We start from the raw sequence: 16606 nt of genomic DNA, 5'->3' as shown, positions 1-16606 counted from the left end.
AGTGGGTGAAGGGAGATGTCGGACAGTGCAAGATATGACTAATAATTTATAAATCATCAAGGTTCATGAGGGAGAGGGGAGAGGGGAAGGAGGGGAAAATGAGCTGAGGCCAGGGGCTTAGGTGGAGAGCAAATGCTTTGAGAATGATGAGGGCAATGAATGTACAAATGTGCTTTACACAATTGATGCATGTATGGATTGCGATAAGAGTTGTATGAGCCCCTAATAAAACGATTAAAAAATAAAATAGAAAAGAAAGCAGAGGTTATTAAAAACCAGGATAGCTTTACAATGGGTCAGAAGGGAGATCAAGTGATAAGGTGCTGCATTTTAATCTAAAGGTATCTCCTGTAGTCGTCTCTACTATAATGGTCTCAGTCTGATAACAAGACTGTTAACATCTTCGACTAAAGGCCAGAGGGTGTCACCGGAGGCTTCATCTATGTGTGGCTGGATTTTAGGATTCCACTGCCACCCTTCTGTGGAATCTTTGATTAAAATGCCCAGTAATGGTCACTAGGCAGTTCTTCTGCTCTGAGGGGAAGGAGGCAGTTGGTCACACATTCTACCTCCTCCAACTTCTGTTCCTGACTCGCCTTCTTCCTCTCTCGCTCCAAGTGAATAGAGATGAATTGTGCCGTGGCTGGCCTCTTGCAGGCCCCAGGGGCCACACAGTGAAGGAGCAGGGAGACCCGAAGCACCAAATTAACCGAGATGTTCCACTGAAACCATGACTTCAAACCTGCAAACCAGGGAACCAGATCCCATGAGGTGTTAGGTTGTATCCAAGTAGCTGCTCTGTCATGGCTGTAAATATATCTATCATGGCAACTTCTCCCAACTCACTTTTTTATTTTTAGTACGTATGTAACTTATCGACAGCAATTACAATAATTGCCTGCACAACCGTACCCTTAACCAGTGGGAATTTCCTACCATCACTAACCAACCCTGCCCGGTCCTCCCCTTCCTCCGACCCCTGGCAGACTAGTCTCTGTGCAGCTGCCTTTTCTGTGTAAATGCCATACTCACTACCATCATCGTCAAAATTTTTTTTCACATACGAGAGGTCATAAAATATTTGGCCTTTTGTGATTGGCCACTTCTGCTCAGCTTGGTCTTCAAGATCCATCCGTACGGTACCACGTTGCCAAGACTTCGTGTCCCCTTTCTGGCTAGAGGAGCCACAGTGGGTTTAGCCATTCATCTGTGGATGGCAGCGGAAACCTGCGGAGACAGTTCTGCTTTGTCCCACAGGGTCCTGGTGAGTGAGATGTGTTGGTTGAGAGCCTTCTGACCAAGGCATTCAGGGTATGATGACTGGTAGTTACATAATCTGGTGTCAACATGCAGGGGGGTGGGGTCTAGCCTGTCCATTGGTCACAGCTGGATGACCTCCTTTGGAGGCACCACGGAGATAAATAGCTCACTAGAAGCCAGATACACACAGACTCTGTGCTCAGTATTCCTGATGACTAGCCAGCTACATGGAGCTACCCTAGATCCCTGGAGCTGGAGGAGTCACGTGGAGACCCATACCAGCGCTGAGATGCCTCTACTGCCACTGGATCCACAAGATTGTCCACCCACTGGCCTGGGATCTTCCTGCATTCGGTGTCATTGCATGTGCTGCATGAATCTGAGAGGAATTTATAGACTGGTATCAGACATATGGGCTAATCTCACGGTTAAGGACTTGATCAATATCAGTTGCTCTTGCATAGAAAGCTCTTTATTATACACATATGAGTGTCTGTGAATTTGTTTCTCTAGTCAACCCAGGCACACCCAGGCAAGTCACTGAGGGCTCTGCCTCCTCTTCGTGGACTTAATCCACTCTCTCCTCCGTGTTGCCCGAGGGAGGAGCTTTTCACTGTGTCTGTTAATGGTCCCAAGGACTCCCTGGAGGCCTGAGTTGATGAGCAGATTCATAAACAGACGGGTCCTTCCAATGCACACCACAGGCTTTTGCAAACTTGGTATAAACAAGTGTATGCTCTTTGGAATGATATGATACAGGTATTAAATCCCAACTAATTAAAATTATTTTGATTATATTCTCATTCAATGGACTGTTTCCTTCTGCCTGACCCACAAGACCACCAAGGCCCCTTAGTGAAGTCCAGATTTCTTAGCATATTTTTCCTCCCACATGTGCTGTGCTGGAGGCTGAGCTTCCCCTCCGCTCCTGGAGTTTTCAGGCATCTCCCCTCCCCCAACCTTCTTCACCTGAAAATGTTTCTTCTTCCACCCCCCCCCACCCCCTCCCGGCCAAGTACCCATTGCTTTATGATACATTCTTCTCTTTCATTTGTTACAAATTTTTAATATTTATTGAGACAAATTAAAACAAACAATGCTCACAAAATTGCCCAAACCAGACCAGCGGGTGTCGAGTTGACTCCAGTGTGTGTATTGTGGCTCTTGGACAAGCATGCTCCTTACCTGGGTTTGCTTCTATCTCTGGCAGCGTTGGGGTTTGGAGCTAGGCACCATGTAGTTTGCATCTCTGTGTCCTGCCCGCCCCTCGGCCCCCTGTGGAGTACAGGCAGTGCTGTGTGCTGAGTGGATTATCTGACCAGAAAGGCAGAAGCAGAGAGCCTATAGTGCAAGGACAGGAGTGGAAATAATTTAAGATAATAACCCTTTTTAAGTGAAAACATTCTGAAATGATAGAATGTCTAGTTCTTTTTGGTGCAATGACTCTATATTCTATCTTCTTTTTAAAAAATCATTTTATTGTGGGCTTGTACAACTCTTATCACAACCATACACCCATCCGTTGTGTCAAGCTCATTTGTACATTTGTTGCCATCATCATTCTCAAAGCATTTGCTTTCTACTTGAGCCCTTGGTATGGGTTCCTCATTCCCGCCCCTCCCCCCCCGCTACCTGCTCCCCCCTCCCTCATGAACCCTTGATAATTTATAAATTATTATTTTGCCATATCTTGCACTGTCCGATATCTCCCTTCACCCACTTTTCTGTTGTCCATCCCCCAGGGAGGAGGTTATATGTAGATCCTTGTAATCGGTTCCCCCTTTCTACCCCACCTACTCTCCACCCTCCTGGTATCACCAATCTCAGCACTGGTCCTGGATTCCGTGTGTTTCCAGTTGCTATCTGTACCCTTGTACATCCTCTGGTCTAGCCAGATTTGTAAGGTAGAATTGGGATCATGATACTGGGTGGGAGGAAGCATTTAAGAACTAGAGGAAAGTTGTATGTTTCATCATTGCTATCCTGCACCTAGACTGGCTTGTCTTCTCCCTGCGACTGTTGTATAGGTGGGGGTGTGTCTGTCCAGTTGCCTACAGATGGGCTTTGGGTCTCCACTCTGCACCCGACCCCCCTCATTGACAATGATAGGATTTTTTGTTCTGATGATGCCTGATACCCGATCCCTTCGACACCTCGTGGTCACATAGACTTGTTTGCTTCTTCCATGTAGGCTTTGTTGCTTCTGAGCTAGATGGCCACTTGTTTATCTTCAAGCCTTTAAGACCCCAGATGCTATATCTTTTGATAGCTGGGCACCATCAGATTTTTTTTTTATCTTGAGTTCTTTCAGTTTAAGATACACTGAGCAACATGTTCTTGCTTTCTGGTAATTCGGTTAGTGATGCCTAAATCTTCAATTACATGTCCCTGGGGAGAGGAGGCGGCATTGGACAAGATGGTACTTATTTTAAAATTAAGCGGCATGAATATTAATTATTTGCCCTGATAGTTTAGCAGCATCCTTGAGATTAAGACAGGCGTCAATACCACAGACACAAGATCTACAGTTACTGTATTTCTGTGTGGGTGGGTGGGGTTGTGATGGTGATCGTACAAGTTCGCTCTGTACCCAGGCAGCTGCATCATAGATATGTGAGTTCCCGAGACTGTAACGCTTTTTAAATAAATCATTTTATTGGAGGCTCGTACAACTCTTATCACATTCCATACATCCATCCATTGTGTCAAGCACATTTGTTGCCATCATCATTTTCAAAACATTTTCTTTCTACTTGAGCCCTTGGTATCAGCTCCTCATTTTCCCCCCTCCTTCCCTCCCGAACCCTTGATAATTTATGTTATTATTTTGTCATGTCTTACACTGACCGATGTCTACCTTCATCCACTTTTTCCGTTGTCTGTCCCCCAGGAAGGGGGTTATATGTAGATTCTTGTGATCGGTTCCCCCTTTCTACCCCCACCTTCCCCTTCCCCTCCTGCTATGGCTTCTCTCATTAGTCCCGAGACTGTGTCTCTCTATGGGAGTAGAAAGCCTCGTCTTTCTCCCACAGAGCTGGTGGTTTCCACCTGCTGGCCTTTCAGTTGGTACCCCAACACAGACCCACTGCACCATCTGGGCTCCTTCATCCTAACAGTTCAGAGAAAAGGGATTATTTTATACAAGGGAGATGCTAAGATGCATAAAACACAGTTTTGTTTTTCTCAAAAGTTTTAGGGTTGTTATGTAAAAGCCACCAAAGAAGTCTTAGGATGAGTGATGTGAAGCTTGCCAATGATGACACAAGGCAGGCCATCAGGACAGTGGCCTGCATGCTGCCTGCACTCAGGCTTCATGGTAGAGGGAGTGCGAATATTCAGGGGCTGCTCTTTGGGGATGGAGGGACTAGGTGTTGTGGGGTGAGTCCTGAGGAACTCATCCCAGGGGAACCATGATTTAATTGAGATGGGTCGATTTTTGAAATGGGGTGGCGGGGGCGGCCCTCATTTCTATTGGATCTCATTGGCTTTCACAGAATTCCATCTTTGCCTGTATATAATAGGTTTCTTTTGCTGTGTCTGTTTTCTAGGCTCAAACCATGAATTACGTCGGGCAGTTGGCGGGCCAGGTGTTCGTTACGGTGAAGGAGCTCTACAAGGGCCTCAACCCTGCCACGCTGTCGGGATGCATCGACATCATTGTGGTCCGTCAGCCCAATGGCAACCTTCAGTGCTCCCCGTTCCACGTCCGGTTCGGGAAGATGGGGGTGCTGCGCTCCCGAGAGAAAGTGGTGAGAACACAGGGCCCCGTGACCAGCTCTCCCCTCAGGGATGACCTCTGCCCACCGCCGGGACTCTGCACCTGTCTTTGTTCTCTGCCATCCAGTTTCCCTTCTCTGCTGGGAAGAGCTGTCCGCTGACGTCAAAGCTCCGAATTCAGATCCTTCTGGTTCCCACAGCTGTTTCAGTTATTTCCAGATGCAGTGGTGCCAGCCAGCGCTTTATTTCGCTCCTGGATCCTGGGGGTCAGACAGCACAGCAGAGAGGTTCTGTCTCCACCGTGTGCCCTGGGGGCTTCCCCTGCAAGAGGCCAAGGCCGGAGCTGGAATCATCTGAAGCTTCGCTCACTCTCTCACTCAATCACTAATTCGCTCTCTCACTCTCACTCAGTCTCATCACTCACTCACTCACTAATTTGCTCGCTCACTCAGTCACTCAGTCACTCAGTCACTCATTTGCTCACTCATTCACTCACCTGTCTGTGGTTGATTCTGGCTCATGACTGGAGTCTTTGTGAGAATGTTGGTCTCACTATAGTGGCCACCTACAGGCATTGCATCGTGGGTTTGGGTTTTCCTGAATGCCTGGTGGCTTAGTGTTAAGGCTCTGGATGTGTGGACTCCATCGATTGGTGTGGAGGAAGGCCAGGGTCCAGGAGAGCAGGTTGTGTCAGGTGCCATTGAGCCAATTCTGACTGCCCACCCCCTGTGCACAGCAGAAGGACACACAGCCTGGTCCTGTGCCAGCCTTAAAATTGCTATGTTTGAGCGCATCCTTGCAGCCCCTGTGCCAATCCATCTCATCGAGGGTCTTCTGTTTCTCTGCCCTGCTGCTTGACCAAGCACGATGGCTTCTTCCGGGGACTGGTCTCTCCTGACAACATGTCTGAAGTATGTGAGGAGAAGGTTCCCCTCGCTCCCTACTATGGCTGTTTGGGGGTTCTTTGGCTAATCCATGCTACTTTCCGCATTTTTTGCCAACACTAATTCAAATGCATGGACTCTTCTTCAGTCTTCTTTATTCAGCGCCTGCCCACCTTTCACATGCATATGAGGCGACTGAAAATACCATGGCTCAGGTCAGGCGCACCTGCGTCCTCAAAATAGCATACTTGCTCTTCACCCTTCAAAAAGGCCTAGTGCAGCAGAGTCACCCAACACTCTAGTCGTTTGATTTCTTGGTTGTGTGTAGGGCCACACTGCCTCTCAGTCCTCATTTCTCAATGAGCCTATCCCCAGAGGCCACACGCAATGCCGTCGAGTCAGTTTGAGAAAGATCAACGTGCCCGTTTTGGGAGGTGACCACTGTCGCACAGAATCGAGAATAGATGATCCATTTAGATGACACAGGTAGGAAGTCAGGTGCTGTGATCAGATCTTTGGGTTGAGTTCCAGTGAAAACTATTAGTTCAGAGAAATTGAAGGGGCCCAGCCAACAGGAGGCCAAATGCCCCAGGGCATAACGATCATGTCTGAAGACTGCGACTAAGGAGCCTATGGTTGGACTCCATCATGGACTGGCTATGCGACCTTGGGGCAGGCACATGCCTTGTCTGGTCCTCAGCCCCTCCGCGGGAAGAGAAGGAGCTGCCAGGAGCCGATGGTCTCAAGGGGCCTTCAGGGCCCTTCTGGGCCAGCTCCCTGCCCCTCAGCACCCAGACCTCCTGGGAAGCAGGAGAATGGGAGGACAGACACACTGGATCACTTGGGTGGGATTTGGAATTGGGACATAATTTGGGGGGGCGCCTTAGATGAAAGTGTGCATGTTGTGGAGACATGTCCATCCCTCCCCATGAGTTTCCTGTGGTGAACAGACAGCTTATTCCTCTTTCCTTCTGTGTGTTTCCCTCCAGGTTGACATAGAGATCAATGGTGAATCTGTGGATCTACACATGAAATTGGGAGATAACGGAGAAGCCTTTTTTGTTCAGGAGACCGATAATGACCAGGTGAGGAAGGGCTGGGGCGGGACACATCCTAGTTTTGAGGTCAGAGAACTCTCCCCCCAGGAGGCCCAGCAAAGCAGGCGTGAGGTGCAGGCGTGGTTGAGGGTGAAAAGCAGTCCCTTACCCACCCTAGGGTTTGAGCCCGACGGGGGGCAGCTTTTCCTCCAGAGGGAGACTCAGGAGTCCTGTCCTGCCTGTGGCAGTTGGTCTCCTGTATCCCTACTTGAGGTTGCTCACTATCTCCTGGGAGACAGAGGGACTGCATTCAACCATTTGGCCTGAACCAGGGCTCGAGCTAACAAAATGATATGGGGAATGCCCGGTGCCAGGTGGCCAGGTGTTCTAGTTTTCACGTGGTGAGTAAGCAGACCACATTAACTCTCTTTGTGCCACCTGGAGAGTCACTTGGAAGGGACCCGACGCACTGGTGCCTCACTAAGACCCACCCCAGCTAGCTCCTTTATTGAGACGGCTGAACGGGCATGATCTGTGTACCACCCTAAGCCCCCAAACGAATGGCCCCCTAGTTTTCAGTGGTAGAATTGGCCTGGGCCACGGCTTCCATTTGGTCTGCCGGGTGCTAGCCCATATTTGGTGAAGGTCTCACAGTTGACAGGAACACTAGAGTCCCCCCTTACACCTTCCTGCACTTGTGACGTCCTCCCGTGGCCTTGTGGGGTGGGGGGGAGGTGCCTGCCCTTCTTTTTCTTCAACTCCCTCGGAAAGGGGATGACTCTGATGGTCGGCTCCTATGGCCCTTTAACAGACACTCTTGCCACCTCACATGGATGCTATCTCTGAACTGTGGTTGGATCTACTCAGGGCATTTCAGGAGAGGACGCTGGGCCTTCCTTGGAAGGCAACAGTGGACCCGTGGGTGGGAAGGCCCAGGAGGCTACAATATGTCCTCCGGGGAAAGGTGGGGCGGGGTACTGGAATTTGGGGGTCCTTTGGCAGGGCTGTTTTCCTCCCCAGGTTCTTGCTGCCCCTCTTCTTGGGTGAGGGCAGGCAGGAACCCTTTCCTCTACCTTGCTTCTTCATTGAGTCAGGTGTATCTGCTGGCCTCCAGTGCCCCTTCCACACTGGCATCTGTAGCAGACCTGATGCTGTGCGAACCGCTGGGGAAGTCCCTGCGTGGTGCCCATGGGGACATGTTCAAGACCTCGCAGAATGGTTGGTGGTTGGAGTTTACCCAGACACCGTGGAAGACCAGCCGGGTGACTCCTTCTGATAGGTCACGCACAGCCTTGAACCCCCCCTGTAGCAGTTCACAGTGGTTCGCTTCTCCTTGGGACAAAGATGAAGCTTGCTTTCCCTATCAAGATGGACAGTCTCAGAAACCCACAGGGGCTGGTCCTGCTGTCCTGTCACATTCCTCAGTGGCAGGGAGCGTGGAGCTTGCTCCTGGTGCTTAAACCCAAACCAATCAGTTGGCCACAGAGTCGAGGCTGACGGGGGGAGACGCTGCCACGTGTTGCCGGTAGAACTGCCCCCTCGGGTCTCCTTGGCTGTAGTGCTTCCAGCAGTGTGCTGGCGGGCCTTTCTTCCTGGTCCTGCTGGGCGAGCCTGCACCTGAGAGCACCCTGCGCCCCCCAGAGGTCTCGGGCGGGGCTTAGGCTTAGGCTCTTCCACGAGCACCGCAGGCCTGGCTTCTTAGGCCCAGGTGAACGTTAAGTTAGTGAAAATCCTGTCTCCGTCACCGTTTTCTGTTCTGCAGGAAGTGATCCCCATGCACCTGGCCACCTCGCCGATCCTTTCCGAAGGAGCCGCGCGAATGGAGAGCCAGCTAAAGAGGAACTCTGTCGACCGAATGAGGTGCCTGGAGCTGAGCGCATCTCCCCAGGTGTCACCTCCAAACGAGGCTCCTGTGACTAGTTCTGCCGTCAAGAAGCGGAGGAAGAGGAGGAGGAAGTCCCAGCTGGACAGCCTGAAGCGAGAGGACGCCACCCACACGTCCGAGGAGGAGGACATGTTCCCCATCGAGATGAGCTCTGATGAGGAGGAGCTGCCTCTGGACAGCAATAGGTAAGTAAGGTCACGTGCAGGGCGGGTGGCCCACCCGCGCCCCGCAGAACCGGGCCACTGCATTCTTGCAGCAGAGCGTCTGCATTTCCCGGACCATCCCTTAGGTGTCCCCCAGGGCTTGAGACCAGCTTTGGGAACTGAAAGCCTTGGTGTCGTTTAAAACTCCGAGACCACTGTCATGCCAAACCTCCTGTCCGCTAGCGTCAGCCATTCCGATTAGAGTCCGCAGCCCACGAACGGAGCCCTTGACCCCGAGCCTGCTGCTGCCTCTCGTGCACCAGGACGGTGCCAGGGCACTTGGGCCGACGGCTGCATAGGGTGAGGCAGGAAGGGGGTCACTGCTGGTTCTTCCGAGAAGCATACCTTCCCCTGTGCAGTGTAGTTTCGGCACAAGGCTCCATGGACGCCGCGCGCCATTTTTCTGTGTGTTTAGCCGTGCGGTGGAACTCTGTTTCCACACATTCCGACTTTAACGGAAAGTGCCGGCTTTAAAAGATGAAACATCTGGAAATGCCACTTGAGCGGATGCTCCTATTTTTGTGTCATGCAGTGTAATTCTGGATAGTTCCTTTCCTACTGTGTGAAGTACAGGTGAGATAGAGGGGTATCAGGTGTCTTTCCCCCAAGTTCATGATTCGGAGCAGGACTTTTTCTCTCCTGTCCGAGAATGAAGATAAGCTAGCCACGTGCCCTTCCTCCCCACCACTTCTAATCGCTCTAGGTCAGGAAACAGGACAGTTGGGCTAACTACAATTGATACGCCTTTTAATTCCAGAACTGGGCAATAGATAATTTAGTCGATGTTAAAAGTACAAGCAGATGACTTCTGGCTGAGTAAATTATGAAGATACATGTATGTAAATGTACACACGTGTATCTATAAGCACACACACACACCTTTATTGGCACATAATCGACATAGCACGTGACTCGGTCGGTCCATCGTATGAAGAAGAGCCGTGTAGTCAGCACCACAGTCAACATCGGGCATTGTCCTCTTTCTTGTGCTCTTTGTCATCAGCTCCCCGTGTGCCCACAACTTTCTCCGCCCGCCGTGCGCCCAGGACCCATCAGTCCAGTTCCTGCCTCTAGAGATGAACCTCTCCGGAAAGTCATGTGCAGGAAAGCAAACAGCACCAGAAAGCCTAATGACAGTAACAGAAGTCAAAAAGAAAGCAGGAAAGATTAAACTCTGGGATAAATTCAAAACAGGTCGAAAGGGAGCTCAAATGATAAGCTGTCGACCTCAGCGCAGCTGCAGTCGTGCCGGGCACGCGCTGCGTGACAGCCAGGCCGTTCCGCTCCCCGGTCCATGGTCAGGGGATTCGCCAGGGTCTTAAGTCACATGTAGTTCCCCTTCCCTATTTAAAAAAACTGAAACAACTTTAAAATGATTCCGAAGGGAGATCAAATACCCTTTACCCTGACTGCATCTGTCATGGTTGTCACTCCCATGCTCTGATAGCAAGGCCATTGAGATCCCAGGGCGATGGCCAGAGGGGAGTCACCAGAGGCTGAATGCACGAGCAGAGTCCTCCCCGTCACCCGTAGCCTTCTGCAAACCCGCTGCTCACGGTCTAAGCGCTGAGAAATACCTTTCAATTTATTTGTAAGCTCTGCGCGCGCATAAAGCCAAACCCTCGAACAAAATCATGTTGAGTTTGCAATTTTGCCCAAGCATAAATAGATGCATATGAACGTTCGTCTGTTTTCTTGTCTCCTTTCTTTCTACACACTGACGCTTGCTGCAGCTGTCACCAGTAACATTCAACCTCACTTGTTTCCTCCCAGAAGTCTCTCTAGTGACACAGCTCCATTCCAAGATGACGTTCCGAGGGGAACCCCTTCCCCAGCCACAGCATATCCTCAGTCAGCATCGTACCCGAACTCAGATAGAGAGTGGTCCCCCAGCCCCAGGTAAGTGGCTTGTGCTCGCTTGCGTGTGCATGTGTGTGCGTGCGTGTGCGTGCGTGTGCGTGCATGCGCGCGCGCGTGTGCTCACCTGACCCAGTACGGAGGACCCCGACATCTGTTACAGAAAGCATGCCCGATAGAGCGGTAGAACACAAATTAAAAAATGAAAATAGCTAGGGCCTGAAAAAGAAAACTTAAGGGTAGCAAGTCGAAGTTGGCATTGCAGAGGACGTGGATGGGTGGTGAGCGGCCGCAGACCAGCACGTTCCATGGGGTGATGGCGGTGTCCCGTTCCACGCAGCCAGTTGCTCACAGGAGAAAGCAGGCTCACAAGGCCTTCTCAGTCCTTAGCCTGAAAGTAAGTCTGAGAAACAGACATTGTTTCCCGGGCCCGTGAGGTCATTCAGGGTGACGGGAATGACGTATCCCTCTGCTCCTGCAGACGTCAGCGGCATTGACTTCTCTGAAATGAACTGGCATAAACTCAGGGAACCGTGGCGGCTGCTGTGTGCAGATTGCCACCCTAGCGATTCCTGAGACTGTCGACTCGGTGAAGCCCACTGGACATGTCGGGTCCTCCGGAGCCACGTCGCCCGCTTTCAAGTGGGCAGGGGCCTGGGGAAGGGACAAGACCGATCACCCGAGGCTTGCTTTCTCAGCAGGGGTGCTTATCCGTTCCTGAGAGAGGTGTGAGGTGTGACAGGGGCTTTGACGCCGCACATAAACAGATCCACTCTACATCTCGGGCAGTTTCCAGAGCGACCCCATCCAGTGGGGCTGCCACGGGACATACCTACCCTTCAGCCTGCATTGTGAGCTATCTATAGTACAAAAGCTGCTGCTTGCCCAGGGGACGTTGAGTGGTTATTTTTCCGAAATGGGGGCTGTTGGGAAATCAGTTGGGAACCCAGCATGCAGTTTCTAGGGGAGCCAGGCTCCTCGGGGCACCACTCTCGGTGCCAGCTGGACGGGACGATGGCGTCAAGAAGAAGGCAGCCATCAGCAGTGTGTGCCAAAGCCGAGCTCAGAGAAAAATAAATCTGTCACGCGCCTGGTTTCCAGCCAAGCGTGGGGCAGAGAAGGTCACTGAGCCGGGGCGGGGGCGGGAACCGGGATGAAGTCTGACACTGAGGCCCGTCTGTCTCTCAGACCAGCCCCGTCTAGTGATGCAATCTCCAGTTTTCTCGTTGCCATCTTTACAAAGTAAAAGACAGACGGGATTCATTCTAGCGAGAGGCTTTCTTTGAACCCAATTGAGTTCCAAATATTTTCCCCACAAGTATAATTCCTTTTTAAAATGCTATGAATCAAGTGTTTCATGTTTCTGCTTGGCTAACATGGCTCAGGATCCCGCTGGGCTTTTTGATGAGGCACGTTTGACGTGCTCAGGAGGTGCACGCTGAGAGCAGCAGTCCTTGGACAGCACAGATGGAGACTCTCCTAGAGCTCCTGCCCTGTGTCCCAACCCGTTAGGAGGGAAAAGCACAAGCACGTGCGTCACGTTTTCCATTTAGAAGTTAAAAAAACCTGTTCAAAAGCGAACATCAACCCCAAACTGAAAAGTAAAGTTTTAACGACAGCGCAGAGTGTGTGCCTCTGTTTTCAGAGTTTTGCCTTCCGAATCCAGAAGGACTGCGTCAGGTCATGCGAGGACCTGACCGCCGTCCAGTGGAGTGGCACACGTGGACACGGAGGCGCACGCAGTGTTAGACACGGGACCCTCTGTTTAAGGGGCAGTTGAGAAAACAATCCATCCAATGTTGGGCGAGGCCCTTTGATTGTGCACTACGTGTGAGCAGAGAGAAGCAGTCTTTTGCAGGCATGTGCTTGAAATAGAGAGAGATGGTTCTTCTTGGCCATTTCCTGTTTCCACTGGTCCAGAAAACCCATGTGGACTTATTACCGGCTTACACATACGCTCCTCCAAGGCCGGAGTCTTTATATCGCTCTCTGTGTGTATACACGCTGCAGTTGAGAGTCCTGCAGTCGTCGGCAGGAAATTCACTGAATTTAACTGACCTGTGATCTCCTTCTTTCTTTCACTGTTTATCCTGTGGTCTGCAGCAGCCCGGTAGATTGCAAGAGAAGCCCCCCTCATCTGGCCGGTGCCCCCCAGGAGGGCCTTTCTAGTTCCTGCCCCCTGCAGGCGTCCCACTTCCTTGCTTCGGAAAGGTAGAGGCACTGTCTTCCCATTTGGGATTATTCAGTAATTTTGATCTAACTCTTATAGATTTAATTTACTAACCCGATTACTTACGAAGAAGATACATCTGAAATGATATGTGTACGATAAAAAAATTTATCTAATGCTTCCCACTTTATTTTGTGACTAACGAAACCACCTATGAAGACTATACATGAAAATGATATATTTCCTTTCTCTGTAAGCATTTATAGATTCGTAAGCTTTTTTTAAGTGATAAATTTGACCCTCTAATTCTGTGGTGCACTTAAAAAAATAGAAATCCACGGCAGATGGGTCGCAGGATTGCTGTTTGCTGTGGGGGTTATTCAACAAACGAAGCTTACAAGGTGATTCTCGGATATGACACTTCCGTATTCTGGAAGGTACTCTGCACGTTTTCCATAGCGCTGTACGCTTTCTGAATAGAGGAGTCAGGCGTTTTCCACAAGTTGTGCAGAGCGGCCGGAGCAGGTGGACCTGAGTTTGTGTTCTCACTCCTGTGGTCGTCGTAGAATCCCGCCTTCACCCCCTCACATTGACCTAGACAATCTGACCTGCGCTTTGGTGAACCCACACGAGTTCTTGTGAAACTCGGGAAAATGAAGCCAAGATTCCTCGCTTCCCAGAGAATGTTTTCCTTGATGGTCAAAGAGCCACATCTCAGGGTGCACTTCCTGCGGAAGTTACACTTGCCATCTTAAAACGAGGCAAGCTGAGTTGTAAGCGTTTCTTGGGAATTTGCCTAATCGGAACCGGCAAAAATGGCCGATCAATATATGATTGATAAAAACAAGTCAATGACTTTGTAAGCTCACTTCTTTGAACAGCCTTGGCCTAAAAGTGCCAAGTATCTTTCTGATACATTTCAGCTTTGCCAGCTCCTTCCCCCGGTCCTTCTTAACTTGTTTATGTGTGAAAACTTTCTGCTGTGAACGGGCGAAGGGTTACGAAGCACATTGCTTTTCCATGCATCGGTCCACACGTTTCGTTTCACGTCACTGATTGCAATCCCCCCAACAAAACGTCCCTCATCCCACCTTTACCTTAGCCCAACCTATGTTTTCCTTTCCCTGCCTGCCCTGCCTCTGACCTCTGACCTCTGACCTTGGGCAAAAGCCACCCTTCGATCTCAACCTTTGCTGGTTCTCAGGAGCAAGGAGCTTGTTCTCCCTAGGGGGACTGTTTCCCTGACAGGTCTGTCTGCTGTTTGGGCTGAAAATTGGGTGGCGGCTTGAATTCTACTCCACGCTTGAAGGGTCATTAAGGGCCGGGGCCTTGGGGGGGGGGGGGGTCCGTTGGTCTGTGTCAGACTAAATGAATTCCCTTAACAACTGAAGATAGAATGTGCATTTCTATTTGCGTAGTAGCCTTTTGAGCGAGGCTGGTGTAGCATCGTTGTCGGCCTTAATTAAGCAGTGAGAGGTGGCACTTCCAGCTTACGGCGTGGTTCCTTATGAATGCGTACAAACATCATGCTTTCTGTGCAGACCTGTTGACAGCCAGCTATTAGGGAATAATCAGGAGGTTGTGCATTCTGGAGTCGGAAGACCCTTGCCCAGCCTTTTCATTGTTCTTAGGGTCTGGGTAGGTTGGTACAGCTCTTGGGTGACATCTGGCCTGCTGTCTGTGCTTATAAATAAAGTGTACCCACTCCAGAGTAGCCAAAAGAGCTCTTTTCAATTTACTGTTCTGAAGAAATCATGACAAAACATAAATGACGTCTTCCTTCGGTGATAGGCCGAAACAGCAAGAGCTCCTTGAACAAATGGCTTGAGAGGTGGGTTTCATGTTGTTGACTCTCCATGATGACTCTGGTCACGCAGGCACACCCACGGCCATCCGTCGATTGGCTGTACATCTTTACTGGCTCAGAGCGCCCCATCTTCCCCCCTGGGGGCAGCTGCTTAGTTTGAGCCATGGCGTTTGTAGTTAGCAGCCCGGTGATTAACTTCCTGTGCCACCAGAGTCCTTATGTGTGTGTGTGTGTGTGTGTGTGTGTGTGTGTATAACATGCATGTTAGCACCAGAGAGGAGCCCTGGGCGTGGGGCTGACCGCAAGGTCTGCAGTGTGAAAACAGCTAGCCTCTCTGCCAGAGCAAGGTGAGACTTGCTCCGGCCTCACAGTCAGCCTCGCGGACTCACAGGGCCCGTTCTACCGTGTCCTGTAGGGCGGCCAGGGTGTGGAGTGCGCCCGAGGGCAATGCGTTTGGGTTTCTGATGTTTCTTCAGCGGCAGGAAAGCGCTGGCCATTTGAAGAAAGGCATCGCGATAGCCATCAAGGGACAAGGGGGGTTGACGGCAAAGACTGTCAACGCGCTCACACTGGTTGAGCGTGCTCAGGGTGGCGGCTCGCTTTTCTCCCAAGGGTGAGAGAAATGTGTGTGCCAGGGGAGTGGAAGAGATGGCTATAGATCAGCTCTCACAGGATCCTTCTTGGCACGCACCGAATCACACGCTTCACACGGGATCCCATCGCACCGTGGCTGGATTGTTGGGTAGTGACTGAGCACCGCAGAAGACAAAGCAAGCTTCCATGTGCCAGTGCCCGAAATGAAGGGGGTGGTGGTGGCAGTTAAAGCAGTTCAGCTGCTCCGGTTGGTCCCACTGGCTTGGCTACAGTTTGATACGAGGTGTAGATTATTATCGAGCGCCTTGGACTGACTAGATGCCTGCAGTCGGCCTATGTTGGTGTTATCTGCTGCCCAGTCATTTCCCTCTCGCTGGGGCCATGAGTGCAGTGGAACCAGGCCTGCACCCCTCACAGTGTGAAGCTTGAGCCCCTTGTTGCAGCCACTGCACCAGCTCCTCTTGCCGAGGGCCGTCGAGGGCTATCCTCTCTCACTGCCTCTTGACCTACCAGGGAATGGTCTCTCCTGACAACATGCCTAAAGTAGGTGAGCTGAAGTTTCCATCCTTGCCTCTAAAGAACATTCTAGACGTATGTCTTCCAGCCGGCCTCCCTGGAGTTGAAATCTAACCCAACCAAGCTCATCAAAGATAGATCCTTTAAGAGACTGTCCACAGGTGGATCAATTTTGGAAGTGTCTGTAAAAGGAGGCCTGCAGCGACTTACGTGCATTGAAACTTCCTCTACTTAAATCCCTCAAGGGAAACTGAGGTAGGAAGATAAAGACAAGAAATAGCAAGAACCAATTTTTTTATTTTTAAAATGTCGGGTCTCTATTTTTAGAATACGACGAGAATCTCGCAGATCGGTTATAGGGGCTGTTTATGCTATGGCTGGACTGAAGGAAGACCAGATGACATAAAGGGGAAAAGATGTTACGGCCACTTGCAAGCTGCCCTGCGAAATAGATACGGCGACTTGTTGCTGCCGACAGACTGAGCAGACTGGTCAGCCCTTGGCGTATTTCTGGAAGGCATAGGAGCGTTTAGAAAATCTCAGCCTCGGGGTTTCTGCCCGATTAGCAAGTCCGTTTGTGGCATCTGCTCTTTGTGGCGAAGTTGGCAAAGGGCCGTTACCCTGTTTCCAAATATTTCCAACACAGTTTACCCAAGGTGCTTGTCCTAGATGACCT

At 50.7% G+C, this 16606-nt stretch overlaps 1 protein-coding gene across 2 annotated transcripts in view; it reads left to right on the top strand.

Annotated features, from left to right (window-relative positions):
• Window positions 1-16606, top strand: part of LPIN1 (lipin 1) — an 86337-nt gene that overhangs the window by 19827 nt on the left and 49904 nt on the right. The window contains exons 2-6 of one of the 2 annotated variants that reach the window (XM_075557095.1): window positions 4809-5009; window positions 6851-6946; window positions 8661-8968; window positions 10760-10885; window positions 12950-13054. In XM_075557095.1, coding sequence (XP_075413210.1) covers window positions 4818-5009; window positions 6851-6946; window positions 8661-8968; window positions 10760-10885; window positions 12950-13054 — 827 coding nt within the window. In that variant the 5' untranslated portion in view covers window positions 4809-4817. Of the gene's footprint in view, window positions 1-4808; window positions 5010-6850; window positions 6947-8660; window positions 8969-10759; window positions 10886-12946; window positions 13055-16606 lie in introns of both variants that reach the window. The other variant, XM_075557094.1, reaches the window with a different exon arrangement.

Source organism: Tenrec ecaudatus, chromosome 8 (assembly GCF_050624435.1).
Source record: "Tenrec ecaudatus isolate mTenEca1 chromosome 8, mTenEca1.hap1, whole genome shotgun sequence".
Classification (NCBI taxonomy): Eukaryota; Metazoa; Chordata; class Mammalia; order Afrosoricida; family Tenrecidae; genus Tenrec; species Tenrec ecaudatus.
The sequence above is the reverse complement of the archived record's forward strand: the minus strand, read 5'-3'. Positions and strand labels throughout refer to the sequence as shown.